The following is a 27,993-nucleotide window of genomic DNA, read 5'->3' on the forward strand; positions in this document are numbered from 1 at the left end:
ATTTGCCTCCATTTGACATACCTCTTGCCCTACTCCTGCCACAGTAAGAGGCTGAGGAGTCTTTAGAAATTAATTTATATAATGTGGCTTTGTAAGATTTTACTTATCTGTCAATAGCATTTTTGAATAGGAAATTACATTTCCTTCATCCTCAAAGAAGTACCCATCTTCAAAATGAACCCTGATGGTCTTTCTCCAGAAAAGAAAGAATATAAACCTGAGAATAAGCATATTCAGAACAGCTCTGAAATATTAACCTGTACTGGTTTCTAGCTACTTATTCTGCCAAAGAACCTATTATTGACACACATTTTTACAGAGGCAGAAGAGCTAAAGTCTGAAAAATACTAACTTAAATATAAGCAGAGGAAAACCAAATGAGGAAGGCTTTAGGATGCAAATTATGAGTACTGTTATTGAGCTTCTCTTTCCATTTTTCTTGCTCCAGAAGATTACAGGCAGTCTTTCCTTAATGCCCTGTAATAGACACATGTGAACACAGTCCAAGGTAACAAGGTAACAATTTAAGTGGAATGTTGTCTGAAACCTAGGCACAACCTGCTCCACTCCTTTAGAAGGTGGAGCAGGCACTCCATTACCTGCACATGAAACTCTGTTGTTCATATTCGAACTTCACATCAGGACAGACATACATGTCTCTGATGGGAAAACAGTTGTGTTGGTTTTGGCTGGGATAAAGTTAATTTTTTTCTTAGTAGCTGTGGTTTGGATTCAGTATGAGAATAATGTTGATAACAGACTGATGCTTTGGTTGTTGCCAAGCAGTGCTTACCCTGAGTCAAGGACTTCTCATTATCTCAGGTGAACAAGAAGCTAAGGTGGGGGCATGGCCAGGACAGATGACCTGAACTGGCCAAAAGGATATTCCATACTATAGAACATCTTGGTTAATATTTAAACTCAGGGGAGTTGGCTGGGAGCTGCCAATTGCTGCTTGATGATGGGCTGGGCATTAGTCAGCAGGTGGTGAGCAATTGAAGTGAGCATCAGTTTTTTCTCTATTTTTTTATTTATCCTTTTACTTTTTCCTGTTGTTAAACTGCCCTTGTTTCAGCCCATGGGTTTTACATTTTTCCATTTCTCCTCTCTATCCCACTGGTTTGGAGGGTCTAGTGAAGAAGCAGCTGCATGGTACATAGTTGCCAACTGGAGCTAAACCACAACAGCGCTATTGAAGAAACTGTAGAGTCCTTCCTTACATGACCTAACCTTGTCTGTCCTTCCCTGTGTTCAGAACCACTGACAGTTAGGGAAATACCTCTACACAGTCTGGAAAAGATAGTCCATTAGTCCATGCTCAGCTCATTTTTTTCAAGTCTGCACTGCTAAACGTCCTCTCTTTGGACAGCATTACAAACACAAGATTACCTGTGCAAATTTCTTCAGAAGGACTTTCAAAGCCAACTTCTACATAATTTAATCTGTCTGAAGTCATGTCCTGAGTGGTTACTGAATGTAAATCCCCAAATCTCTCCATTCCCTATCCAAAAGCAGAAGATTACCAGCTTCCAAAATTAAGTTGTTGTTTAGTTCACTATTATGATCTGAAATTAGGGCACCTAGCAATAATACACTGTGTTATATGCAATGATATATTTTGATTCTCAAAGTTCTTAGTAGATTAGAAAACATAGCCTTAGCTTATTGTGCTAAGCACTTTAATTACTGACTGGGTTTAGTACAGCTTAATAAAGTCTTCTCAGCAAACCCTACTTGAATTTCCTTGATTAATGTAAGATGTGATGCTGTTGCAGTAGGGAGTGAAACAGTTCTTTACCCATCAGGTTCCCCTCCATACACCCTGTAGAACAGCAAAAGCAGAACACTTTTTTTTTTCTCCCCAGTGAGATTCTGTAAGACAGTATTTTGACAAAGCTAGCACAGGAGAGGAGATAGGCCATCCAGAAGGAGGTAGCAAACATTAGGCCAAACAGAAGTAGACTCAAACATTAATCTGACAGGTCTTAAACTATTAGTTCTTTATCTGAAGACAGATATTTCTAATCTCTGCTAGATTTTACCCAGGATCCCTTTCCCCCCTCCCTTCCATAGTTTTGTCATGCCTTTCCCTCAAAGCTGATAGTTCCTTTTCCAGAGTGGGCAGCCTCTAAATTGTGGCATATGAACTGTAACAACACTATTACAACATGGACTACAAACTGGCTGAAACTCCCACCAAAACCAACCTAAGGGGATGTAAAAATGATCACATAGCAATCACTTGGTAAAAAAACAATGAAAGGTGACAATACCACAGCCCCAATACGGCTGCTGCTCCAGACTGTCACATGATGGATAGAGAGATTACATTGTAAGGGTGTATTTGCCCAGGGATTTTTTTTCCCATGGTCCCTCTTTTCAGGCACTTGGCTGGAGCTACCAGGTATCATAACTGGTTGGTGCCAATAAACCTATCTAATGGAGATGAGAACCCGATGTGAAAAAATTCTATTACACCTAGATTTTAAGGAAATTAGATTTGGGGATTTTTTTGCTCTTCTTCTAATCCTGTGTCTATTGTAGCATAACTCCAAAACGGAAGAGCTACAATCTAATTGCCTTTTCTTGCAGTCAGATCTCTCTTTTCCCACTAACCAGCAGTCTGGCTGGTTCTGTGAGCATGCATGGCTATCATATCTGATAGCCACATTTTATTGAGATATGAGCCTCAGTTAGTTATAATTATCAAATATATAATATTTTTTAAATTGGATTATAACAAATCATTCAGTCAGGAACATGCAGGAATACTCAGGGTTTTGCTTTCCTCGTGATGTTAGTGGTTACACACAACCTGCACAGGCTTTAGTTATCTGAAATCTATCCTCTATTTATTGGCTATATTTCTAAGACATAACACTCATCTTTATATATAATTTCAACTACAGATGAGGCCTAAATAACAGTGGCTGTTCATGTGTTATCACAAATTATGCTCCTAACCTGTTCAGCTAAATTTCAACCACATTTTATTCCAAGCTATGTTTATTTCAAAACATGCTGTGGCAGAGGATTGCTGCCTTTGGTTTGCAATGTGTTAAACATCTTGTATCAAACCTATTTGGTGATAGGTAATTCAAACACAGACTGCCAACTGAGATCCAAGTCTTTCTCTTTGGACTTGCATGAAAAACAACAGTAATAAGTAAAAACAGTTACCTACTCTGCATGAATATCCCTGAAGACGCTGGGCTCTAGTGGAGTGAGCAAGGCAGGGTGGAGCGAGTGACCTTTATCTTGTTATTTCCTGGACCTATATTTTCACCTTTCTTCCTCTGTTTCCCTGCTACACATATTTCTTGTTAAAAGAGGTGGATCTAGCCTGCAGCACTGAACTACAGACAAACCTTACGACATATGTAAACATTCGACAAGCTCTAGGCTTCAATAAGGTTGGATACTGTGCTTCCCAAGGAATGGACGGCTTCCTACAGTGGCTGGTTGATTTATTCTCTGTTGTATTTTCACAATGACAGCAATCATGCCTAGATCCCTTCTCTGTGGTGACCAGTGGCAAGACCCAAGGGAATGACCTGAAGCTGTCAGGTTCAGGCAACGAGTAAAACCGAGAAGGTTTAGGTTGGATATAAAAAAAAAGGTTCTTTATCCAGAGTGTGGGGTTTGGTCACTGGAACAGGCTCTCCAGGGAAGTGGTCACAGCACCAAGCCTGATAGGGTTCAAGAAGCATTTGGACAATGCTCTTGGGCACACTGCGTGACTCTTGGGGTGTCCAGCACAGTGAGTTGGCGTTGGGAGTTGGGACTCGATGATCCTTGAGGATCGCTTCCAACTCTGCAATTTTGTGATTTTCTGGTGTTAATCCCTGCAAAGATAAGGACTGTGCTATGACAAGACACAAGTGGAATCCGGGCGAACGACAGCGAACCAGTCCCTCCGCTCGTTCCGACGGCTCCACTACAACTTGGGGGTGTTGAGGCTCAGAGATAAGAGCCTTATCTACCGGCCGCTCCCGCTGCCTCCGCCGGGGCTCTGCACCCACTGCCTTCTGCTCCCCGAGCCCTCGCAGCGGGGGCGGGCCGGGTGGCGGTGCCGCCGGTCCCGCGCTCCATGAGGCAGCGGGAGGCCGAGCCGGGCCCGCCCCCTGCCGCCGGGCCCCGCCCGTTCCTGCGGCCTGCGGCGCTGCCCGGTGCGGCGGGGCCGTCTCTGCGGGGCCGGAGCGGCGCGCCAGGGTGAGCTCGCTGCTCCCTCGCCCGGAGCGAGGGGAACGCAGCGGGGAATAGGCCGGGAGGGATGCGGGGCGTGTTGCTGGCAGAGGGGCGGCGGGGCCGCCGGTGCGGGCCGGCTCGGCCCTTCTTCCCTTCCTTCCTTTCCCTTCCCTCCCCTTTTCCCACTTCCTCCGGTGCCGGAGCCGCCGCTTTCTCCGGAGAAGGCGCGGGTTTGGCCCCCTCGGTACGCAGCCCGCTGCCCTGCTGGGGCGAGAGGGGGCAGGGAGAGGAAGAGGAGGAAGGCGATCACGTGCCGGGATCGGGCTGAGCTGGGCGGGGGTCCGTTTCTGGGAACGGGATCCCTCTCCGGGAGGCGGGTGCGTGCGGCGCTCGGGGGATGCTCTGTGGGCAAGGCCCCCTCTCCCACATGCCCAGGGTCTCTCCTGCTGGCGCACCCGGAGGAGGTTTGCTTTTCCTCTCTCCTTGCGATTCCAGCCCAGCAAATCCATCCTCACGGAGGTACGGCGACCTGTTTGTCCTGCTGGTAACGGTGTGAGCGAGCCGGGCCCTGCGGCCGCCCGGCTTCCATCGCGGGAAAATGTTGTGCTGAGGGTTAATTTTGGCGTCGGGCTGAATTTAGGCAGCTTCGGAGAGGCACTGGCTGCGTTCAGCGTCCGAATTTAAAGTGGGTCATACATTGCTGAAGTGCAGCGTTTTTAATCCGTGTTGAGGGTGACGCTGGTAGGTCTGCAGAGAGAATGGTTAAACCCGCAGCGTTCGGTCTCCAGCAGCAGTTCAAGTTACTCATTGATGGAGCGCTAACACTCAGCAGTTCCCAATTCACTGTGGTCAGGTATCAGTAGACACAGTGGTCGACTTTAACCTGAAAAATATTCACCACAAATACTAAACTTGGTTAAAGAGGTTGTTTGATTGTTTTAAAATTGTTTTAGTGTGCTTAAAGGCGTAAGACCATCACTGTATTTTTGCACAACGTTGTCAATACTTTTTACTGTGCAAGTTCATCATCTTGGCTTATATAATATCTATGTATTATATATATTGGATTGAATATTAATTGCTATGAGAACTGTCATTTTCTGCTGGAAATCATAGTGTTTTGGGGTATTGTTAGTGAATTCAACATTGCGAGAAGACTCATTTCTATTTATAAGTCCGTAGTGGCGCTACTATTTTTAGTATATGTTTTTCATCAGCTTTGCAGTTTTAAGTAGGCCAGATGCAGAGTGATTTGGGTTTTGTTTGTTTGTTTGTTGATGGTGTTCAGGGCCAGTTACTTTGCATAAAATGCACTAGTGATCCTCTTATTGTGGCACAAATCCATAATTTTTAAGTATTTTTTTTTATTCACGTGTTAAACTTTTACAGGATGAATGTTGCTTTCTATAGACTTGGTATGTTGAGAAAGATATATATGACCTTTTAGCAGTGCTGGAATTTATGAAGTAGTAAACTCTGTTCAGCTGGATTAGGCATTTGTTTTGGTGCGTTTGGGCTTGATTGTGGTTGTCTTGATGCAATGTGATCTAATTTTCATAAATTCTCAAGTGTTTAGCCATGATTTTTTCAAAATGAGTTTAGCACAATTGTTCTAGGCCTTCATTCATGAGAAAGAATATATTTAGACTTTACAATTTTAAACTTTGTCAGACCATCCTAGCTAAACATACAGTTATTAAAACATCTTTGTTAAAATGTTCTACGGGGCCAAACCTAGTTTTCTCATAAGCACGGCTAATGGATTTCACTCAGTGAATTAAGTCAGCATGAACAATATTACCAGTGATTTTGCAGAAGGTATTGATGGCATGATAATGGTAAATCACACTTATGATCAAAATCACAGCAGGGACTGTGATTTCTTGTGGTTAGGCAGCAGCATCCAGCAACTCAGATGAGTCATTTTGAAGGATCACAGATTTGTTGCTTGTTAAACATTCTCTAATTTAACTGTATGTGCTAAACATCTGTTCTTAATTTAGAATCATTAGCAACTGTGTTAAAAGACAGCTTGTACATTACCTCTCTGCCTTGCTGTCTTAAGTTCAGCTAGGAGTAGAATTAAAAATGAACAGTTGAAAAAAAGTAGTCTTAGAACTAAAAAGAATCAACTGAATATCTTCTAATGTCATTATGCTCTTCATATTAAGTTCAGCTACTCAGCATCCTAAAATTGCATCACTTCAGACATCAGAAGTTAATTTCCATCTTGCACTGACAGAAAAATTAGATAAATTATACGGAGATGTGTTAAAATAGGTATTTTCTCCTTAATGTTCAGATGTAGGTCTTTTCTAGAACTTGTTACTGCTTGGACTAGGTAATTGTTTCCTTACAATGTCCTTTAAGAAGAAAAGTAGAGCTAAAATGTGAAACCTGAAACTTCCTTTTGTTTTGAAGCACCTTCAAGAGCTGTACAAGAGGACTTATGAGTGAAAAAAATCTTATAAAAATTTATCCCATTTTGAAATGCATGTCAGTTTCTTGAAATGCTGTTTTCTTTAAGAGCTCTGAAGAATTTTCAGGGGTTGTTTGCCTGGAATAAACTTTTGCACCATTTTGTGGAATAGTTCTTGAGGGAGTGACAGAATCCTGAGTGTTTCTCACTAATACATAAAATGCCTGAGCTATTTCAGGAAGAGTCCCACAGTTCTGTGCTAGCAAAAGAATAGCTTTTCTTGTCCAAGTAGTAACTGGCTAGCAGCCTTGGGGCATATTTTTGTTGTTGATTTGGGAAAAAAAACAAATAAACATGTAGGAGTAGTCAGTGTTATAAACCAGTATCATACTTGATGTTTGAGGCAATCAGTGAGGTGTCTGGCATCTTTAAAAAATTGTGGTTTGTACTTAGAGAAATGCAGACATTATAAAATAGATGTGCTTTTGATATCTAAATGGTTTCTTTGTCTCACAGTTAACTCTGAGAAACTGAATGGATATTAAGCCCTTATTACTTATTTAGTGTTTAATGGAGAAAGTTTGCCATGAAATCTTCATTTCTGTGAGTTGGTGTTGGGTAGGCTACAAAATCAGCTTCAGAGAGCACATAACAGATGTGAAGAAGAGTTAGTACCAGATTCATTGGAGGTTTTTTAACTGTCTTTCCCTTATTTTTGTATCAGTTCCCCTTTATGCCCACCTCTCCCTCCCTGCTCTTGCAAGAAATAATTAGGGGTTTTTTTTTCTTCTTTTCTTTATATTTTTTTTATTACATGCAGATATTTCTTATGACTGGAATGTGTATGTATACATACAACATACAAAAATACTGTATGCATGTGTTAATACAACTGTGAGGAGCTGACTGTATTAAACCTTAAAATCCTTCAGGTCTTTGGCAAGATTAGTCCACAACATTTAAACCAAAAGAAAGGGATATGTTATTTTTAAGAAAATTACAGTTTTGGTTTGATAATTAATTAATTAAGAGTTGGAACTGGGTGATCTTCAAGGTCCATTCCAATCCATAGCATTCTCTGATTCTATGAAGTGAGTACTGTCGGTTGGAATGTATAGATTCTAAATGGGATGATGTATTGTCAGTTCTATAACTGGGATAATTTCTCTCTCTGTGTTCTAAGGACCTAACAATGATAATATGCACATGATTCAGTTTTGTAGTTTGCAATGTTTAAGTATCTTCAGTGCAGCTGAGATCTGAGGCAGATCTTTGGAACATGGTTATGTTGGTTACACCATGGTTATGGTGCATCCGTTTTGTTAGTTTTTAGTATTTTCTTAAAACAGGATATAGTTGCATATTAGCTCAGATGTTTAGAGCACTGTTCTAATAATGCCAGGGCACAGGTTTGAGCCCTGTATGGGCCATTTATTCTGGTTTGAGCTCATTTTAAAAGTAAAAGTCTGGGATATGCTCTTAAGAAGGACTCCAGAGGGGAAAAGACTATGGAAATGAAAGGGAGGGAGGAAGGACAATGCTGATGCCAAATTTACAAGCTGTTTACTCTGCCATTTTTCTCAGCTCTTGTAGAATAAAAAAGGAAGTGTTTGGAAAAGGACAATAGTGTTTTGCAGGACATGGCTCAGTAACAGGGATTCTTCCTCTGCAGGGAAAACTAGTCCAAGGTTGGAGCACTTTAATTTGACTTTCTGAATCTATGAGTTTCACTCTTGGGATGGAGAAAGGTGACACTGCTGTTTCCTCAGATGCTCTACTAATCTAAAAAATTTATTTCTTTTTTTTTCTTTCTCTTTTTCACCTTCTATCAAAGGTCTGAGAAAAATATTATTCAGTACATTTGTGGGCAATTGCTCTGTTACTTTTGCTAGGTCACCATTGGAGCATAGGAACTTGGGGAAACATTTTTCTGAAGGAAAATAGTGGTTTGTTGTTTTGGTTTTGTTCTTACAGGGACAAGTTACCTATGGTAAGAGCTGCTATTTCAGGGTAAAGCAGAGCTACTCGAGTTCTGAACACTCAGATAAAGCCAAACTCTTTGTAAGGAGTTCTCTCCTGTATGCTGGTTAATCTTGCCCTGCTCCTCCAGTGGGAAACCTTCCCAGTCCTTAAATGTGTTACATATTTGTAACTTGTAATTCCTGCTGTGTTGCCTAATTGAGAAGCTAGAGTATTGCCAAAGCACTCTGCAGTATCTTCTGCTTATGTTCGGGGAATTTTGTGGGGGTGCATCAGTTTGAATTTTTCATTCTTACTTTGATTAAAGTGTCTGGCCCAGGTTTGTTTTTGGTTGGTTTTTTTTGGTTGTTTTTTTCCTTTAATATCCCTTCATGTTCAGTAAAGGAACATTTGTTTTGAACAGAACAGTGCTTCAAACGGTGTTTTTAAAGGCATTCAAACATTAAAATGTTTCTGAGGCAATGATGTGTTGCAGCTAGAGACAAAATGAGTGCAGCTTGGAAGGGATTTAAGTGTCCTTAAGGAACAGGAGCAGTGACTATCAGGAGGTCACTAGTAATGTATCCACTGCAAGCAGATTTCAGGAAAATTAGTTCTTGCGGTTATATAAACAGAAGTGGAACAGTGTATGTCAGCAGAGTGGGTTTCATTCATTTATAGTGGAAAACTGTAAAAAATGTGTCTGGGTAAGCTTTGGAGACAGTCTCCAGCTCTTGGATTTTTTCATCACCCTGATTTATAGTCAGGATTACTTCATAGGTATTGGTTTTATCTGTGTTGTCTCTTAATCAGGGTGTGTGCTGATACTGTCAGAAAATACACTGAGAGTATTCTGCTAATACTCCTGCAGGTTAATACAGCTTCATCCCAGAAGTTTATTTGACTTCCAGTATGAAGTCTTTACAGATAATTGTATATTCTGTCCAAGGTGTTGGCTAGGGCAATTTGTGTCTGTTCCTAGATAAAGAATGGGGTGAAGCTTCATGATGGGGACAGAGCAAACAATGGTTCGAGACCATTTTCCTTGAGATATGTATCAATTACTGTATTTAGCTCTGTTCTTGTGAGAAATTTTGGGTTTATCTGTGCCGTGTAGTGTGCTCCTACAGAATAGCAGGTAGTGTAAGCAGCAATGTCAGCCCTTTTAGTAGAAAACAACTGCTTTAGTAAAGAACTGTCATGTTTTATTTTTCTCCCTATGAGGAAAGTTTTTAGCAAGGAAATGTGCTTTTTTTTGTTGTTTTGTTGAGGTTTTTTGGTTTGGTTCTTTTTTGTTATGAGTGAAAATTGCTGTTCTTTGGATGTCAGCTTTTCAGTAGAAAACTACCCTGTAGTTTTCATAGTACTTGAGCATCTTGGCCACTATACTGGCCATGTCATCCTATTTTACTCATTGGAAAGAAGAAACATTTTTAGATTTTTTTTTTAACATTCACAGAAAAGCTGTTTATGGTGGGAATGTTTGGGCCATATTTAGTGTTGTCCAGACATATATAAGTATTCTAGGTGTTCAGTATGTTTCAACAGCAGTTGTGACACAATGTTACATTGTGTGACTAGTTACTTTATGCAAACGTGACTTCTTTGATATTTTAACGTAACTTAGCATTGGCTTTTCCAAATTGCCTCCATGTGGCACTTTAATTTTTGATTTTGCTGAGCTGCTGATAGCCTTTGAGTAATCCTTTTTTTTTTAATTTTTAATCATGTCTTTTATCTCTTTGCAGTTAAGTTCTGCTGTGTGTTTTTTTTCCTTTTGAAAGAAAAATGTATCATATATAGTGCTATTGCTCATGTATGCTACAGTAATATAGTAAACAAAAATAATTTAAACCAAGGACAATAAACTGGAAGAATAGGGGTAGAATAGTGATAGAAAAGAGAAGTAGCATTCTGATGTTGCATCTCTAAGATATGTGTAAAATTGACACATGCTTCTGCTTCTGTCAATATGAATGAAAATAATGATGTTAATTGTAAATGTAGCTTGAAATCATGGGCAAGCTCTCACCGTGTATTGCTAAAGTCTTTATTAGTCTTTGAGGGCAGGGAAGGACTGCACTCCTAAGCTTGATAATTTTGATTCCTTTACTTTTCACTTATTATACTAGTTAAAACTATTAATAAGTGTAAAATCTGTATTTCACTAGAAAGCTTGAGAATTTAATTCTCTGTTTGGAAGCTTGGGTTACGGGCATAACGATTAGGTATTTAAAAAAAAAAAGCAAAACACACGCCTTTAATTTAAATAGATACGAACTTTGGAGGCTTTCTTTCAAGGAAAAATATGCCACTTTTGTCTATGACTTTGAATAGATCAGCATAGAAAATTTACTTAGTGGTATTTTAGTGGTATTTGAGTGAATATATGCAGTTATGAAGAAAACAAAAAAGCCCCATTAGAATCTTACATCTTTTGAAATCAATGGAAGTGAGAAGACGATATATCACAAATATTCTAATGTGGATTCTTATTTCAGAAGTTTTATTTTCCTCTTAAATATTTTGACACTTCAATAAGTTTGTAGATTCTGTCATTTCATCTGCCTAGTAGATGGAGGAAAGGTGGTGAATATAGTTTTCCTGGATTTTATTAAGGCGTTTGATACTGTACCTCCCAGCATCCTTCTGGACAAGTCTGACTGTGAAGTGAGCAGGTTGCTGGAAGAACTGGCTAAGGGCAGGGCTCAAAGGGTTGTAGAGAGTGGGGCTACACCTGGCTGGAGACCAGTCACCAGTGGTGTTCCTCAGGGCTCAGTCCCCGAGGCCTGTTCTGTTCAAAGTTTTTATCAGGGATCTGGAGGCAGAAGTCAAATACACTATTAGCAAGTTTGCTGATGATGCTAAAGTAGGAGGTGCTGTTGACACTCTCAAGGGACAAGAGGCCTTGCAGAGGGGTGTGGATGGATTGGAGTGCTGAGCAATCATCAATAGCATGAAACTGAACAAGGACAAATGCCAGACTCTGCACCTGGGATAGAGCATACCTTCCACAAGTACAAATTTCAAGAGTGGCTGGGAAGCAGCGCCACAGAAATGGGTCTGGGGATGCTGGCTTGACAGCAGGCTCAAAGTCAGCAGTAGCAAACCTTCAAATACAGCACAACCGTCTGGTCAAAAGGAGTGATCATCCCACTCTATTTAGCACTCTATTATGCTGCAACTTCATTTTGAGTACTCTGTGCATTTCTGGGCCCCAAAATTTAAAAGGGATGTGAAGGTCCTTAAATGTGTGCAAGAGGAGGGCACTGAAGCTGGTTGAAGAGCTAGAAGTAATGCCCTGTAAGAAGCATCTGAAGACAGGGTTCATCTTGTCTGGAGAGAAGGAGGCTGAGGGGTGGCCACACTGTTTTTTGCAGCTTTCTGAGGTGGTGGAGAGGGAAGTTGCTGATCTCTTCTCAGTAGTACCTAGTGCTAGGGTATGTGGGAATGGCTGGAAGCTGCATCCATCAGGGCAGGTTCAGACTTGATAGGAGGAAATATTTCTTTACCAATAGCATTGTCAAACCATGGAAAAGTTTTCTTTGAGAAGGGGTTGATGCCCCAAGCCTGTCTGGGCATTGCCCCTAATGCCATACTTAAACTTTTGGTCAGCCCTGAAGTGGTCAGGCAGATGGATAAGGTGACTGTGGATAAGGTGACTGTGTCCCTTTCAACTGAATATTCTATTCTGCACTCACGATGAGTCAAATTACAATCAGACTGTTATTTGCCTGAAATGCCAGGGATTTTTTTACCTTTGAAAACACTTTCAAAAACATGTAACACAAGAGATACAGGAAACAGGATTTTATATTTCTAACTCTTTCAGCACAGATGTTCACAAGCATTATCACAATGTGCAAGTGTAGCCAGGAGCAGATTGATGCAATTTAGCTTGAAAAACCATCACTTGAAGTCTGGCAAAGGAAAGTCAGAGTGCTACAGAACATTGCAAATCCCCTACATTTTGTGGAGAGCCATTTGCTTGTGGGACTGTGTGGGGAGAACAGATTTCTGTGTCACTCACATGTCTCTTGTGGCAAGAAGTTAATGGCACGATTTGTATCCAACACAGTTGCTATGAACTCTACGTCTTCAGGCAAGTTTGCCTTTAGAGTTTCTTGGAATATTCTGAATTATGGGCTGTTTATCTTCCTGATGATGAGTGTCTTGCACCCAGGCTGTGCAGAAAATTAACAAGCTGGTCTCTAAACATCACTTCTTCATAGGCTGTGTTTGTTTTGACCACACATCCTTCCTGAACCCTGCCGTATAGAATAACTTAAACAATGGAACTGCCTGGAGCCAAAAGAAGTGGTGCCAGGTGAACCCAGTTTCCTTCAAATCAGAGACCCAGACACTGGGTCAAGCCACAGATGATAAAGCAGTCTTGAAAATATGTAACTGATATTGTAAAAACACACTAAAAATCTAAAATATTAACATTTACCAGAAACAGGAAAGTAGATAACTGACTCATGCACAAAGGCTCTTTCAAGGAAAAAAACCTCAAAAGTTGTAAGAATACAATTTTCTCTCTTTATTTGATAATGATTTTTTTTCTGGCTGAATTTGCATTTTAGCTTTCAAAAACCCAAACCCCAGACATCCTCACACCCAATTTATAATAATTTTTTTTCTGTTTTTAAGTTATTTTGGTTTTTAAAAAGTACAATAACCATGCCAATAGAACAATAACAATTACATGTATCACTTCAGATGCAAAAACTCAAGTAATCTGGCAGAATGAATTCAGGCCAAGCAGTGCCTGCTTCCTGAATAGCAAGAGTAAGTTACATGCAAAAGAATTGTGTGGTGTTTTCAAAAGTGTGACACATCTCAAGGACAAGCACACCTTTTTTGCCTTCCTAAACTTGTTCCACCACTAAGTTTCTTGGCCAGAGATACATGAAAAGCACTCCTGTGCCTGCCTGGTTCTTGTATTGCCCACATGGAGTGCTGAAAAGTGGCAGCTCCTCATGGGGCTGCAAGCCTGCAGCCCTTCCAAATACAGGCTGTTTTGCGCGAGCAAGAACCCCTGGAGAAATGGAGCCAAGGGCTCACTCCCACTGCAAAATTGTGATGGGAGAGAGCTAGGGCATGATTGGTGCTTTGGAAGTGCAAGGGAGGAGAAATGTTGTTACTGGTAGTGCTAAGATGGGAAGGAAAGTGTCTGGCCAAGTCACCATCCATCACTAAAAGGGAAATGCTGCTTTTTAATAGTCCTCATGTGCCTGTAAGACAGCTGCCAAGAAGAATTTAAGATTTTTTTTTGTGCACCCACCTGAAACCATCTGAGAATGCTGGTGTGATAAAATGACTGATTATGTCATTCAGGTACAAAGGAGCTTTTTATTTTAATTAATGAGAGAAACTATGGGAAACAATCTTTAGCACATACTTTGTGATTAAACAGTTTGCAGAGCTGTTGCAATGAGTGCAAAAAACTGCCAAGCTGTGTCTGTTCAGTTAAAGAATCATAACATTTTGATGCCAGCTTAGTGTGACGAGAGAGGCCCTGCCATGTGTCCAAACACGGATCTGATGGATCAGCAGGCAGAGCAAGACTAGAGAGAAATCCCCCTACTGTGAGTATCCCCTGTCTAGAGGGCTTTGAGGCAAAAAAAAAGTCTGTCAGTAGTAAGGATTTCAGAGTGCATGGGATTTATAAGCTGAATCTGATGTTTTGAGTCATGCTTGAAAACAAACTAGTAGCCAGTGCATTTTAAAACCATGCTTTTCTCTTTGCAAAGAGCCCCACAAGGCAAATGGATGCTGAACTAGCGCATTCTGAAACAATTCACTCTGGCTGTACTAATTGCATTACCATCCTGTGCTGTATCTAGCAATAATCCAGACTGGAAGTAACAACTTCCTATATAATTGGCACTGAGTTCCACATCAAAATAAAATAAATATTTTAGCCAATGTAAATGGAAGTTTTTTTGGTGTTTCAAGTGTTCCTTAACTTTTTTTTTTTTTCCTTTTTATTTTGAAATATAACCATTGATGGCCTGATGTGAGATTTATGTCTCATCCCAAACATTTTGCTATGGGCTGCTGTTACATAGCAGGGCACTTCAGTGTGAGTTTTTAAGTACAAAGCAAGTGCTGTTTACAGCACTGGAGTGCCGTGATTCTGCTCACACCCTTGGGTTCAGGTGGCCCAAAGTTCACTGTAGTGCTCAAGGCACCTGACCAAACACACACCATGTATGTCTCCCTCCTCTAGAGCCCTTTGCCAGCCATGTTTCAGGCAGCTGCTGTGGAAACAAAGGAGGAAGATATAAAGGTGCATTATTCTTGTCCACCCATGCCTGGTGCTTTGAATTCCCTAAAGGCTGTTCTGTGTGGCTTGACCTAGACATTGACCATTCCTGGCTGGCCTCTTTCTTTCTCAGCTGTGATGTGTGTGCTCTGGCAGCTCCCCACACCACCTTTACTGTTTCCCTATGTCCTTGTATCCTCCCTTGTGTTTGCTTACTGGTGTGTTACAGATGCCCTGTTGAGGTTTGACTGACTGTGTTCTTGCAGCTTTGGAATTGACAGGAAAAGAGTTGTTTGAAAGACAGGAGTGGGAAGAATTTCTCAATCTCTTGCCATTTACTGAAAGATAATCCACCCAGGAGGAGGCAAAGTTTTGTTCTTGAATTTAAAAAAGCTATTCCCTCAGTATTACAAAAACTTGTCTGATGTGGTTTGTACTGCAGGATGTATAGCTTAATCATCTGAGCATTTTGAGTAAAATTAAATTTTCTTTGTGTTTTCATGAAACTTTTGTGACCTTCTGAGTCTGCCCTTTCTAGAAGCTTTAATTGGACAAATGTTCTCATGGAGGATTTAAGTGGATCATGCATCAAACTGTTCCAGTTTTATAGGAAATTCAGCCTGAAAGTCTTTCAAAAGCCTTGTAGTCAGAAGAGACTTAGGTAATTGCATTACCTTTAACCACTAGTTACACACCCTTTTTTCATGGAGAAACTGTCTGGCAATGTAAGTTGCTATAGCAGCTGAATTTACAGAGCAAATAGCAGTGTACATGCTTTATAGAATGATTACTACACTATTCAGGGATTTTAATGGACTTTTCATCTTTTGTTTGTGTCAGCTCTGGATGTGCTATTAACTAACACTGCTATTTTTAAGGAATTGTACGTGGACATTCCTTTAGGTTGTCTTCCTGTTTATTGAGAGCATTTAAGTCAGTATTTAAAACCTTAAAGGATGCACAGCATCATGCTTTTTATTCATTGTATTCAATGATCTCACTCTAGCAGCATGGAGAAATGACCCTTCTAAATCTAGACAGTGCTCCCTTATTTCAAATGGCCTAATTGAACATTAATTCTCTTGCTTCACAAATCCTCTGAGAGATGAAGAGGATACTCGGTACTGTGTTAGAAACAATTTCTAGGGCCTACTTGCCTAATTCTCTTAGTCATCAGTTTAGCAAAAAGAGAACTGACATTGTAAGATGAAAATACCTCTTGGAATTATGGGGGTTTGTTGACTAATGTGGTTTGGTTTTGTTTGTTTGTTTAGAAATTCTTCCTGTATGGATCAGCCTTCTAGTGATGGTGAAACTGGGAGAAGACCACTCTAAGCAAACACAGGATGATTCGGGTCCCAGCTGATGCAGAAAATGCTCACAGTAGCAGTGTGGAATCTTGTCCTTCCTTGCGGGATGTCCACTCCATCAACCCAACACAGCTGATGGCAAGGATTGAATCATATGAAGGCAGGGAGAAGAAAGGCATATCAGATGTCAGAAGGACTTTCTGTTTGTTTGTTACATTTGATCTCTTATTCATAACCTTACTGTGGATAATAGAATTAAATGTGAGTTGTCTTTTCAGTACCTACCCTTAGACAGTATATTAAGGTTTTATTCACTACAGAGATGGTTAATAAGTTGCTCCTTTCTAGCCAAAATTATGTTATTTGTATCTATTTAAGTTTAAGCAGCTTATTTAAGCTTCCATGAACACAGTCCTACTCAACTGCATCTACTTTGATGAATTAAGATATGTGTTTATCTTCTTATTATGAAACCTTTAGATGTTACTGTAGTCTGTGAACCATGCTGAAATAAACATTGGAAATCCAGTGTGGTCTTCAGGCATCAAATACAGAAATGTTACTGTATGTCTTTGAATTTAGGGAGAAGTGTGAATTTTAACCAGATTCAAGACTCTGCCTTCTGAGTAACTTTAAGTCAGTGATATTTCACTGAAGTGTTAGTCCCTGAAAAGACTTCTAATGGCCAAAGCTTTTCTTTTGTTGTATTTTCTTTGATGTAAACTTGGTGCATCATGGCAGGGTTCATTTAAACAACTAAATAAACTCCCACAGTTGCCACTTTTTAACTCCAGCATTTGTAATCTGGAAAATGAGACTGTTCTAAAATTTCCAGAAAGGAACAGGATAGCTCATTTGTTGTTATTTCATAAGTAGCATCTTAGTTCTTGAGCTAGGTATTAAGCTATATACTGGTTTGCATTTAAGAAAGGACACATTAGGGAGCAATTCCTTTTCTAGAAAGAACCATCTGGAGTAAATATGTTTTATCAGTATTTCTTTACTAGATAAATAACCTTGGTTATTAATTTACATTATGAAGCTTCAGGAGCTGACTGTTCAATAGTTCACTGATACTGTGAAAAATACTCGTTCTGATGTAATTTGAGAGAGCAGATTTTGCTTGCCTGAATGATGTAATTTTGGGACTAGACTTTCTGTTTCTCTCTAGGTGGAGAAACGATTGTAGCATAGTGTTCTGATGCAATTCTTTTTTTAGGCCAGTTTCTCAACAGCTTGTACAACTAAGAGGAACAGAGTGGGTTTATATCTCTTGTTGAGGTTTCAGAGTACAGATTTTCACATGAGTGCTCTCAGAATATTGAAGATTCTGCATAGAAAATGCTACCAACTCATGATATCATGATGTTTCCTTTTGAATGCTACAGTATCAAGGGATCACAGGATCACAGCAGTTTTCTTTGTAAAAAGTTGTATTTTCAGGACAATATATTATGAACTGGTGTCCTATACTGCCACATGTCAGCAAGAATAAAAAACAGGTTTTTGTCATTAGAAGTCAATGATATGAGAAGCTAAAATTTGATATCTAGGATTTGGCACATGCTTAGGTTTTTTGTTCTGTTTTTCTTTGAATTGCTTTGTTTGCTGAGAAGTCATATAGCGTTGTGTTAGGACCCTGTGTTATTGGTGCATAAGTAATGGGTCAGAATTGCTATGAGAGTTCTATAAACATTGTTTTCACTTCGTTGCTGTTATCCAGTTTCCTTAGGTGTAGTGTAGTTTATTGTTAAGTGCTATGGGGAGTAGCTCCATGGCATTTTGAGCAAAAATCAAGGCTTTCATGGTTCTCTGTTTATCCTTATTTTAACATGGTGCTCACACAGCCACATAGTGATGAGCAGATTGGAGTATGGGAAGTTGATCTTCCTTATTTATTCTGGAAATAGATAATCACACTTGATGCAGGAGAACAACCAAGGGAAAGCTGTATTTTGAAAGTGGTTTGTTAGGTAGACATAGAGGGGAGGGAGAAGAGAAGAAATAGAAGAAATTCAGAGTTGGAGTGACTAGTCTCAGGAAAACACTGTCCAGCAGTGTAGTTGGAAAAGTGTGGAAGTGTGTAGACTGCATTGCTTTGAGACAGTGAGCGTATGTTGTTGGTGTGCTTTGGTAACTCCCTTCCTTAAAAAGATGACAGTAGTCCAACTCAATATTAAAGCCTTCTGTTGGTGTTGTTTTACATAACTATTTCATGCAGTGCTTAATTATGGAATTTCATATTAAAAACAATAGGAAATGGACACTGAGGTTTTTAGATTTCAACTAAGATAGATTCTCCTTTCATTGTCTGAGCCAATGCACATTAAATTATTTTCTTACAAGGCCAGTTGGAACAGTAGAATCCTTTCACTCGAAAGAAACGTGATGGCTGAGGAAGATATAATTCTGAATCTCATCAGCAAATGGAAGAATTAAACTTGAATGTTAGTTATTTGTGCAAGATTAGTCTAATAGTTTCAGCTTCTGCTTTTTTTACTGTGGATCTTTTGGCTCAGCTCTCTTAACAAATCATGTGAGGGCTGATAAGGAAGAGATCTGAAGTATGAATTCAGTTTCTGTTCTCTTCCCTGTTTGCTAACATGTGACTAACTAGAACTGGATTATGGTTGGCTTTTTGATCAGCTGTTTTGATCCTCCTTATAAGAGGTAAAACGCTTTGTGAGTTTGTGTAACAGACCTTAACATTTAATCATTTATTCCTCCCTCAATAATTTGTTTGTTTTTATTTTGAGACAGCCTGAAATGTTGCTTGCCTAGGCCAGATGACAATCTTAAATGTTTTCACTTTGAAAAATCTTGAAAAACAAATAACAGGATTAGTCTTGTCTGCCAAGAATGATAATGTCAGCTCTTCTGTATGTAGGTTAATGGTCTTTTTGTATATCAGCAGGGAGTTATTAGTTTTACTCTTCATATTTGTGTGTATTTTGTTTTCTGAAGCTGTGTGTGTTGTTGTTGCTTTGTAGGTAAAAGGAGGCATTGAGACTACCTTAGAGAAAGAAGTTCTACATTATGACTACTCTTCTTCATATTTTGATATATTTGTAAGTGTTCTTAAAAAAAGAAAAAGAAGCAGCAAAAGTATAGTTTTACCATTCCTCCTTCCAGTTTGAGTCTTGTGAAAGGGTTGATCTTTTCTTGATAATTTAAACCAGAAGGGCCAAGTTTCACCCATCTAGGGTTTACCCAATCCTGCTCTGGCAGCAGGCTCATGGAGCCTTTGGATAGAAATGCTTAGGGCCAATCGATTTGCATCTTTGGCTTTGGGGTGTGTGGAAAAGCATATGGAAAACCCAGTCAAGAAGTGCCTTTGATGTGACGTAAGGTAATTCATTAAGAGGACAAGACCCATAGCCTTCCACTCTAAAATCATTTTGCTTAAACTGATGTTTTTGTCCTTCATTGGGCACAAGATGGCTGTGGTGAGGAGAGATTTGTGCCCAGGGTGGCCTGCACAGGGCAGGTTTTTCAGAGTTCTTGTTTTAACTCAAACAGTAAAAAGAGATGACATGATGATGCTCCCTTACTATGTATATGTACCTTGGGCACGTAAGAGGAACTCAACTGCATTAGGAAATTTCTTTCTTTAAGCAAAGCTGTAGCTCTGTAGTAGCATGCATTTTGCACTGCACGGCCCAAGTAAAAGCTTTTTTTTTGCAGTTCTTCTAAAGGGCAAGATTGTTAATTCTACCAGATCTTCTTTGCCTTGCAGAGATGACTTGGTTTGGTATCAGTCATTTTGTACTGATGACCATATCCAGAATCTCTCTTTGAAACTGGTGTAAAAACCCATCCTTACTTCTGCATTGGACATTTTCTTTGTCAAATGAATTTAAGTACTAGATTGAAAAAATTTATAAGCTAGCAAACTATGCTCCTTCTCCCTTTTCCATTGTTTTGCTGGCAGGGTCTCCATGATATACCATGCTGCAGAAGGCAAAAAATGTTATCTGTAACATTGATGCTCTGGAAATTACTTTATCCTGTAGGTGAACCAACTTCTCAAAATAATGCAAAATAATAGACTTTTATTCCTTGGGAAGGGACTAGAACTTTAAATTTTGCAAAATTATTTGTGGGTTTTTACAGGATTTCCTCTGTTTCTACTATACATTTGCATAAGATTAAATGGGTTTATCATACCTCAGGCCATGGCTGTCTTTGATTTCTCTTAATTTTTAAGCATTTGTTTCACACTTTTTTGATTCTGAACACATACTTTAAAACAAGTTGGAGATAATCTACTGTCAAAAAATAAACAGGGAAATTGAAGCTCGGGGTCCCTGATTCAGAGATCTTGTCTGTCTGCTATTGATTTAATTTTCTGGCCTACAAATACCATAATTTACATTTCTCTACTGCCAAAGAGAATGACTTGCTATTATGGGCAGCTACATAAAGAATAATTGTTTGTTGCAATATTAATATTTCACAAAATACTAGAAATATAGTAGCATACTGCTAAGATCAGTGAGATGCACAGTGATGTGCAAGATATTTGCTGGATTAACTGCATCCAGCTGTTAATCTGGATTAATATAACTGTTTAGATTCCAGTCAGGTAAAATGTTCATAAAGACACTTTTGTATAGTTTTCTTATGTTTCTTAGTGGAATGGCACATGCTTGCATATTTGAGCCTGTGTAGGCAGGTGGATGTTGTCATTTGCTTTACAAATGGGAAATTACTTTCTATTTTTGTTTTATAACGACACATTCAAATTTGTTTCTTGGTAACAGAACTTAGACCATCCTAAGTTTCTTTGTAAGTACTTAGTATTTTCGGTGAGTTGAGACTATTGTGGTTCTTCTGTGTTCTGAATTAACCAACCAATATTTTTTCCTCTCTCTATAGCTACTGGCAGTCTTTCGGTTTAAGGTGTTAATACTTGCATATGCAATGTGCAGACTGCGCCATTGGTGGGCAATAGCTGTGAGTAGTAGCCAAGCATAATGGAGTTTTTCCTAGAACGGATGAAGCAGACAAAACTTTAGATGCCTCTTAACGCTTGTGTGTTAAGAATCATCTTGATGGTGTATATATAAAAATTTGTCATACAGTAACAGATTAAAAACTTGGTTTTTTCAGCCTAAAGGCAAGAATTTAATAGCACAGTGGATGTGGTTCTCATTAGGTATCCTGTTAATACAAATTGAAGGTTTATTTTTCATCCAGTATGGATGGTTAGTCATCCATAACTGCTTGTTACGTCTGAGACTTGTTAATCAATTTTGGAAATATATTTGCATTTGTAATAGTGAACCTTCTTCAAAAACAAGAATTGGCATTATTGTGCTAGAGATCCAAGTGCCCATTAAGTCCCACATTCTTATGTTAAAAAGTTTTAGGTGCCACCCATTGAACATTAGCACCTGTATTGCTTCATGCTCCAATACAAAAGGTTGAATATGCATCCCTTCTTAAAAAGGAAGTTCTCAAGAACTGTAGGCAGCCACGGTGGATTGGAGCCAATATCGTTAATGCAGCTGTATGGTGTGAATGACAAAGAATGCAAAATTTGGTGAAAAAGTCATGCTTCCACCAGTCAATACTGTAGGTTGTAATACAATAGGTGTATTGCTGGCTTAGTGCTTTGTAAATCACTTTTTTTTCCTTACACTATGGTAGGTGCATGTAGAACAAGTTCATGTCTAACTTTCTTCAAGTGAGTAGCATGCAGTTTGCTTAGTGCTCTGAGACTACATGCCATGATTTTTACAGATTGTGTTACTAGCATGGCACAAGATGGTGCTTATATTTAAATGCATGCTTCTTAAAAGGCCTTGCTCTTAGTTGTGTAGCTGTAGAGTAATTCTTAATCCTCCAGCTTGATGCCTTTGCTTGTGAAGGGGTGAGAGTGAACCCATCATGGTAGCAAGTAATTAGATACATAAAGCTTTGCTGAAGGTTTTGCCAAAGCCTTGAATCTTAACATCCTACCTGTGATTGACAGAAGTTGATTCTGCTATTTTTTAAAGAATTGCTGGACCCAAATGCACTAGAAGATATAGAGGCCTTGCTTATGTGAACAGTATTTGTTCACTGCTTTTTCAGATTTTGGGGTTTTTTTAGATACTTTATCCAGCATGCTGATTATTTTAAATATATCAGGTAGTGTCAAGTCTTCAAAAAAAATTTTTTTTTCAAAATACCACTTCATGAATTAAAATATTTATTCCAATTTACTCCCACAAAGATGTTTTGTTGTTTGAAATGGATATTTTGATTTGAATGGTAGTGAAAAGCATTTGCAACAACTGCTGTTTGCTTTTATCCCAAGTATGTAAGTACTTGGGGTTTTTTTAAGGGACTTGATGAATAAAGTACACTATCTTTATTATACAGTAAGATCACAATTTGCATAACTCAGGCAGTTTAGATTCTACACAATGCTATGTGGAAATCAATGTTTGGAGGTGTTTGTATTTAAAATTACCTTTTATAAGGTTATTTTAGTAACACTTTAAGTTAATTGTATCATGCTTGTTACATTTTGTTAGTTTATGTGATCTTGCTGTTGTCCGTAAATATTTGAAGTTGGAACTAATAGATAATGGCAGAAATAAGAAACTAAATCCATTCATTAGTTTATCTGTTCTGTCTCTTTCAGTTTACAACAGCAGTGACCAGTGCCTTTTTATTAGCAAAAGTAATTATTTCACAGGTATATATTCTAATCAAATGTTTGTTTTACTTTGTTTTCTTAAAAGCAAGATTCCTTAGAGTAATTTTTGTAATGTTTTCTTTCCTTCTAGCTGTTCTCACAGGGTGCTTTTGGCTATGTGCTGCCCATCATATCCTTCATACTTGCCTGGATTGAAACTTGGTTCCTGGACTTTAAGGTGTTACCACAAGAAGCTGAAGAAGAAAATAGTAAGCTTATGTTATTTCCCTTCAGTCACTGCAGTTGGCAACACTTAGTCCCATGTTAACTGGCAGAAGAATGCTTCTTTCAACTTCTCAAAATTTGAAGAGCTGTGGAAAAAAATTAAATCAAATGTCATGATTTTTTCCTCTTTGGGAAAGGGGAACATATGCCTTCAAAGAAGAGAGGTGTTAATTAATTTAGGGAGGCATAGTTAAAAGTCAGAAGGGGGCAAAGTTAAAAGTCAGAAGGGCCAGATCAGCAGTTTGTCAAGCACTTGGGAATGCATTTAATTTTGTATGTTTGATATATAAAAATTTAACTGACTTGGGCTTGTAAAACTTTATTTTTTGGATAATGCATAAAGTGTCTGGCTCCTGTTTTAGGAAGAGTCGATACAATAACTAATTTGATGTCACTAACTCTTCTTTTGAGGGGAAAGCAAAGAAGTGTTGTGGAGAGTCTGTTTCATGCACAGGCAGAATGAGACCAGAACAAGTATGAATTTCAGCCTTTGAGATGAGGCACCAGCTCATCTGACACTCAATATATTCAACTAAATGGAGGAAATCCACTGTTTCAGTTGAAAGAGAATACTGCTTGAGTGGTGAGGGAAGGAAAGCTTACAGATACTCGTGAGTTTCAACAACAGGAGAGTAATGATACAGCCAACCTGTTACTTATGCATCATTACCTGAAATACAGTCTGAAATTCTATTGGAAAGGCATGTTTATCTGCTAGGTAAATAAAAAAAACTGTACATGGGCATGGATGCCTTCATTTTTATGTGCTCCGAATGCAGTCTTCCTACTTTGATCCCTTCCCTCTTCTTTTTCACTGGTCTGAGAAAGAAGTTGATTATGAGAACAATAGAAGTTGAAATGAGAACAATAGGGTTTACCTGGAGAAAAAGAAACTTAGAGTAATTTTTTTTTATCTAATAAGGGGATGAGGAAATACAGCTGCATCACATTGTTATCTAAATAGATAAGAAATCTAACCAGTTTGGAGACTTCTGCATTTTTTCATATTGAATATTCACAGACAAAATATTCCATACATATACGTGCAAATAGCTCATGAAAGTTGCAGAAACTGAGTATGGTGGGACACATAGGTGAAAGCAAGCCATTAGTGAAGGGTCATAGCGGCAGAGAGAGAAAATAATTTATTTGGTTTTGCATGGCACCTCAGTGATCATTAAAAATATATTTCAGAAGTTTTAGTTAGCCACTGAATATTGATGAATTTACATATGGCAACCTAATAATATAATCACACATAGTAGAAGGAAAAATTCCTTAATTAATGTGTGCGATATCTCTGTTTTGCTAGTGTATGTCACCTTGGTTGACAGCATTTAAATAGAAAACATACGTGTTAAGTTAATTGTTGATGCTTTTTAAAAATATATTTATTTAAAGAAGTAACTAGTTAGGAGTACTAATATAATACATCGGTCTTCAAGATTCTTCATCAGTATTTGATATTTAAGATTTTATGTGTTACCACTAAGGAATTATTTTTGGGGTTTTTTCTTTTAGGATTTTTGATAGCACAGGATGCTTCAGAACGAGCAGCTCTTCTTCACCCGGGAGTCCTCTCTGACGGGCAGTTCTATTCTCCTCCTGAGTCTGTAGCAGGTAGTCACATTTCCTTAGCGAAAGATTTTTCATATTCACTTTACACTCCTGCATATTTCATGCCCTTCAAGAGGGGAAGGGGAAAAATATATTTTTGTTTTTAAATGAAATCTGTATTTATCATTCTAAAATGCAAGATTCTTTTTTGTTCAGTAATTCAGTTTAGTTGCTATCTACCACATGAGTTCAAAGGTTGATTAATGTATTTTAAGTAATGTTCTGACTAAAAGCAAGGTAAGTTTGAAATAAAATGGCACCACAACTGAAAGGAGTTATGGTTTGCTTCCCTTCCAGCCTGAGATGTTCTGTGACTCTGTGGTCTCTTATCTGCCAGCAATAGCATTTATGCAGCAATGCACAATTTAATCCAGCCTAAATTTGGAGATTTATACTGTCTTAGGATAGACAATGAATCTGAAACTGCTATAAGGCAAACTGAAATTTGAATCAGAGCTTCTTTTCTTTTTTCATAACAAAAAGAAAAAGTCTTCTCTCTATGAAAAGGTTCACCTGTCTGGGTAAATCAGTGGGTAGTGTTGTTAAGTACATCTTAACTCTGCATATCATTTGCTTTCTCTAGTTGAGATATGAGTTGATTAAATCAAAAATAAATGTAAATAATGCAAGATTCAAGAATTTGTCTCAAGCATTTCAAGGAAAAAAGTAATTTCTTAATGGATCAAATCAATTTGAGTTACCTGAGAATGCAGTGGGGACCCCCAACTCCTATATCAGTCTTTTTCCCCTAGAATATAAACTTCCTTTGCAAAGCTGTGCTGTATAATGCAATATAATTAAAATAATATCTTCTAGTTGCTACAGGTAAGTTTGCATCTCTTGCAGTATAGAATTATACATGTTGGTGATATTTTTCATTTTAATGTCTGACTCTGTTTTCTCTCTGCTAAGTGTCTTGGCTTAGTGAATGACTTCGAGCTCCATCTAGGGGTCACTGAGCATTAGTGTCGAGTATAACCAGTGATTCAAAGTGAAAATGGATTTTAAATAAAACTATGGGTCTGCTTTGAGGAATAGTGGAAGTATTGTACTGGACTCAGCTGTTCAGCCTGGGTTTTGTGGGGTTTTTTTAAGCAACAGAATACACAGTGTGAGAGGAAGTGTAAGTGAAGCTAACATGTTTTTCTAGACATTGTGGCTGGGTCAGTGTTGCTTGTGCAGTGAAATGTTGTGTTTCAGCATGCATGTATTGACTGTAGGTGTGCCATTACTTTCAGCTTGTCTTGTGGGATTCAGTAACAGCTCAGGTGCCTTTTCTTCGTCTGCCCTGACTGCCAGGTACATTTTAAGCACCCTTTATGGGTGTGAGACACAGAAGAAACAGACAGATTAATATATTTGAACTAACACACACTGGTAGTCACAGAGTGAAACTGCTGGATAATGTAAAGTAAAAATAGCTCATGATTAAAATTTTTCTTCAAAAATCTGCATTTCTTTCTGAGACGATAAATTATGGATTGTTCTAAGAGAGCAGTTTTTGATCACTTTGCTATACATACTGATTTGACAAATATTTAGAGATAAACTATCCCCTGTGATCATGCAGCAGGGAATAAACATCTCTGCTGATATGGAAACATTTTTTAAAACAAATCTTTGCTTTTAGGAGGTAACATATAAAATGAGCTCTCTTGGAATTTTCAGCATATTTGTCTCTTTTTGTCTTTTTTGAAGCTACACATGTCCAGGGACATGCCCTGGAGCCACTTCTTTATATGGGGTGACCCTTCATCTTCGACATTAGTTACTTGGTAACCAAGTCTATTCTGGAGGTAGCAAGTAGAAAATCAGCCTGAAAAGAGTAAATTTATTCAGTTTCTGTATAATTTGAGCTTCAATACGCAGCCAATGTGCTATTCCAAGAAATGAAAGACATTCAGACTAATTTGTCCAAAAAAAGAAAAAGCTTAACACTCTTATGTCTTTTAACTTCTTTTAACGAATCTACAGCATTCTTGTCTTCCTTTTCAGGTTCTGATGAAGATTCTGAAGAAAAACAAGACAGTGAAAAACCAATTGTATAGCAAATAAGAACAAGCAGGTACGTTCCTTTGCATAGAACCTGAATATTCCTAAATATATGCTTTCTCTTCCTAGTTCCTTTCCAAACAAAATAAATGGTGTATTAACTCTTAAGAGTTCATAATTTTTGAACTCAGTCTGTCTCTCATAGCAGCCTTCAAGAAGGAAATCCTGCAAAGCTCTTGAGAGCCTAGAGGAGGTCCCTTTGCATTTATATTTTGGCTCTCTTGGAAAGGACAATTGTGAACCAGATGTGTCAAAGCTCCTTTTTTTTGGCAGCAAAGAGATACATTTCTTTGGAGATGAAAGCACAAGAATGCTAGGAAAAGATTTTATTTGGTTTAAATCTAGGATTTGGTTTAAATCAAGGACATTTGGTTTAAATCTAGGACAGGTATGCCTGAAGATTTCATGGGCAAACCTGCTTTGCTATTTCCCCTCCTGTTTAAAACTACAAATGGATTACACTGGAGCAGCCTCATCTTAACATTTTTGTAGTGTACTTTGTTTAAATATGAGATTACTTCCTTATTTTGGAAATGACTTACTTCTGGAATTTTTGTGCCCCATGCTTTCACTTCACTGCTTACACAGCAAAGTGCAAGCTGGGGGAGGTATTAAATGTTCTTGAGAAGGGGAAACTTCTGATTTGAAGCCTCCTAGTGCTCACCTGAAGAGTGGATGACCTTTTCTTTTCAGCCTACCTGTTTACAGTATCTGTTTTCTTTACTCCCATCTTCATTTATCCTGACTTGTGTGATCTGTTGCAGAAAGAAAATCTCTGCATGAAGTTGTTGGGGTTTGGAAACTGGTGACAGAATCTGTGGCTGACTTGCTGGCAGAGCTGCTGACAGGAGAGTGTACTCATTAGAAAGTAAAGGGAACAGTTCCCATGTACTGTAATACCTCATGAAGATGTACTTTGTTGACATATGTATATTAGGTTGCCTCCCAGGTGGTATGAAAGTATTTGTCCACAATGTATTTTATTATTCAGTGATTCCTGAAGTTGATCTTCTAATGACTAGGTAATTACTGGAAAGTGTTGTCTTGTGTACCTAATCAAGAGACTGGTAATATAATGAAGTAAAACTTCTCTGTGGTGGAAGTGTATTTAACAATTGTTGGGTCTCACTAGATAAAATTATTTTATATTATTGCAGTTTGTCATTAGTTTATGTTTACTTTTTTTAACTCCATGCATTTTCTTTTTTTTTAATGGATATGTTCACTTTCTAAAATAAAAATGTTAAAACATGAGTAATGCATT

At 38.5% G+C, this 27,993-nt stretch overlaps 1 protein-coding gene across 5 annotated transcripts; it reads left to right on the top strand.

Moving 5' to 3' along the window:
* The first annotated feature begins 4,147 nt into the window (after nucleotides 1-4,147).
* Nucleotides 4,148-27,983, top strand: STARD3NL (STARD3 N-terminal like). Of its 5 annotated transcripts, none has more exons than XM_053943177.1 (9): nucleotides 4,148-4,212; nucleotides 16,112-16,408; nucleotides 19,138-19,215; nucleotides 21,026-21,103; nucleotides 22,782-22,835; nucleotides 22,927-23,044; nucleotides 24,582-24,680; nucleotides 26,673-26,742; nucleotides 27,494-27,983. In XM_053943177.1, exons 2-8 carry the CDS (start codon nucleotides 16,184-16,186, stop codon nucleotides 26,723-26,725), a joined length of 705 nt encoding a protein of 234 aa, XP_053799152.1. In that variant the 5' UTR covers nucleotides 4,148-4,212; nucleotides 16,112-16,183; the 3' UTR covers nucleotides 26,726-26,742; nucleotides 27,494-27,983. The 5 variants fall into 5 exon arrangements, with proteins under 5 accessions (XP_053799152.1, XP_053799167.1, XP_053799175.1 ...); XM_053943184.1 differs by lacking the exon at nucleotides 4,148-4,212 and adding an exon at nucleotides 4,616-4,707; XM_053943192.1 differs by lacking the exon at nucleotides 22,782-22,835.
* The last annotated feature ends 10 nt before the right edge of the window (nucleotides 27,984-27,993 follow it).

The sequence above is a fragment of the Vidua chalybeata genome, chromosome 1, assembly GCF_026979565.1.
Source record: "Vidua chalybeata isolate OUT-0048 chromosome 1, bVidCha1 merged haplotype, whole genome shotgun sequence".
NCBI classification, from domain to species: domain Eukaryota; kingdom Metazoa; phylum Chordata; class Aves; order Passeriformes; family Viduidae; genus Vidua; species Vidua chalybeata.

Coding starts and splice junctions, on each gene's coding strand:
- STARD3NL (XM_053943177.1), top strand. CDS start 16,184: ATGATTCGGGTCCCAGCTGATGCAGAAAATGCTCACAGTAGCAGTGTG. Junction 22,836..22,926: donor CAAAAGTAATTATTTCACAG/GTATATATTCTA, acceptor CTTTCCTTCTAG/CTGTTCTCACAGGGTGCTTT. Junction 23,045..24,581: donor AGAAGCTGAAGAAGAAAATA/GTAAGCTTATGT, acceptor TTTTTCTTTTAG/GATTTTTGATAGCACAGGAT.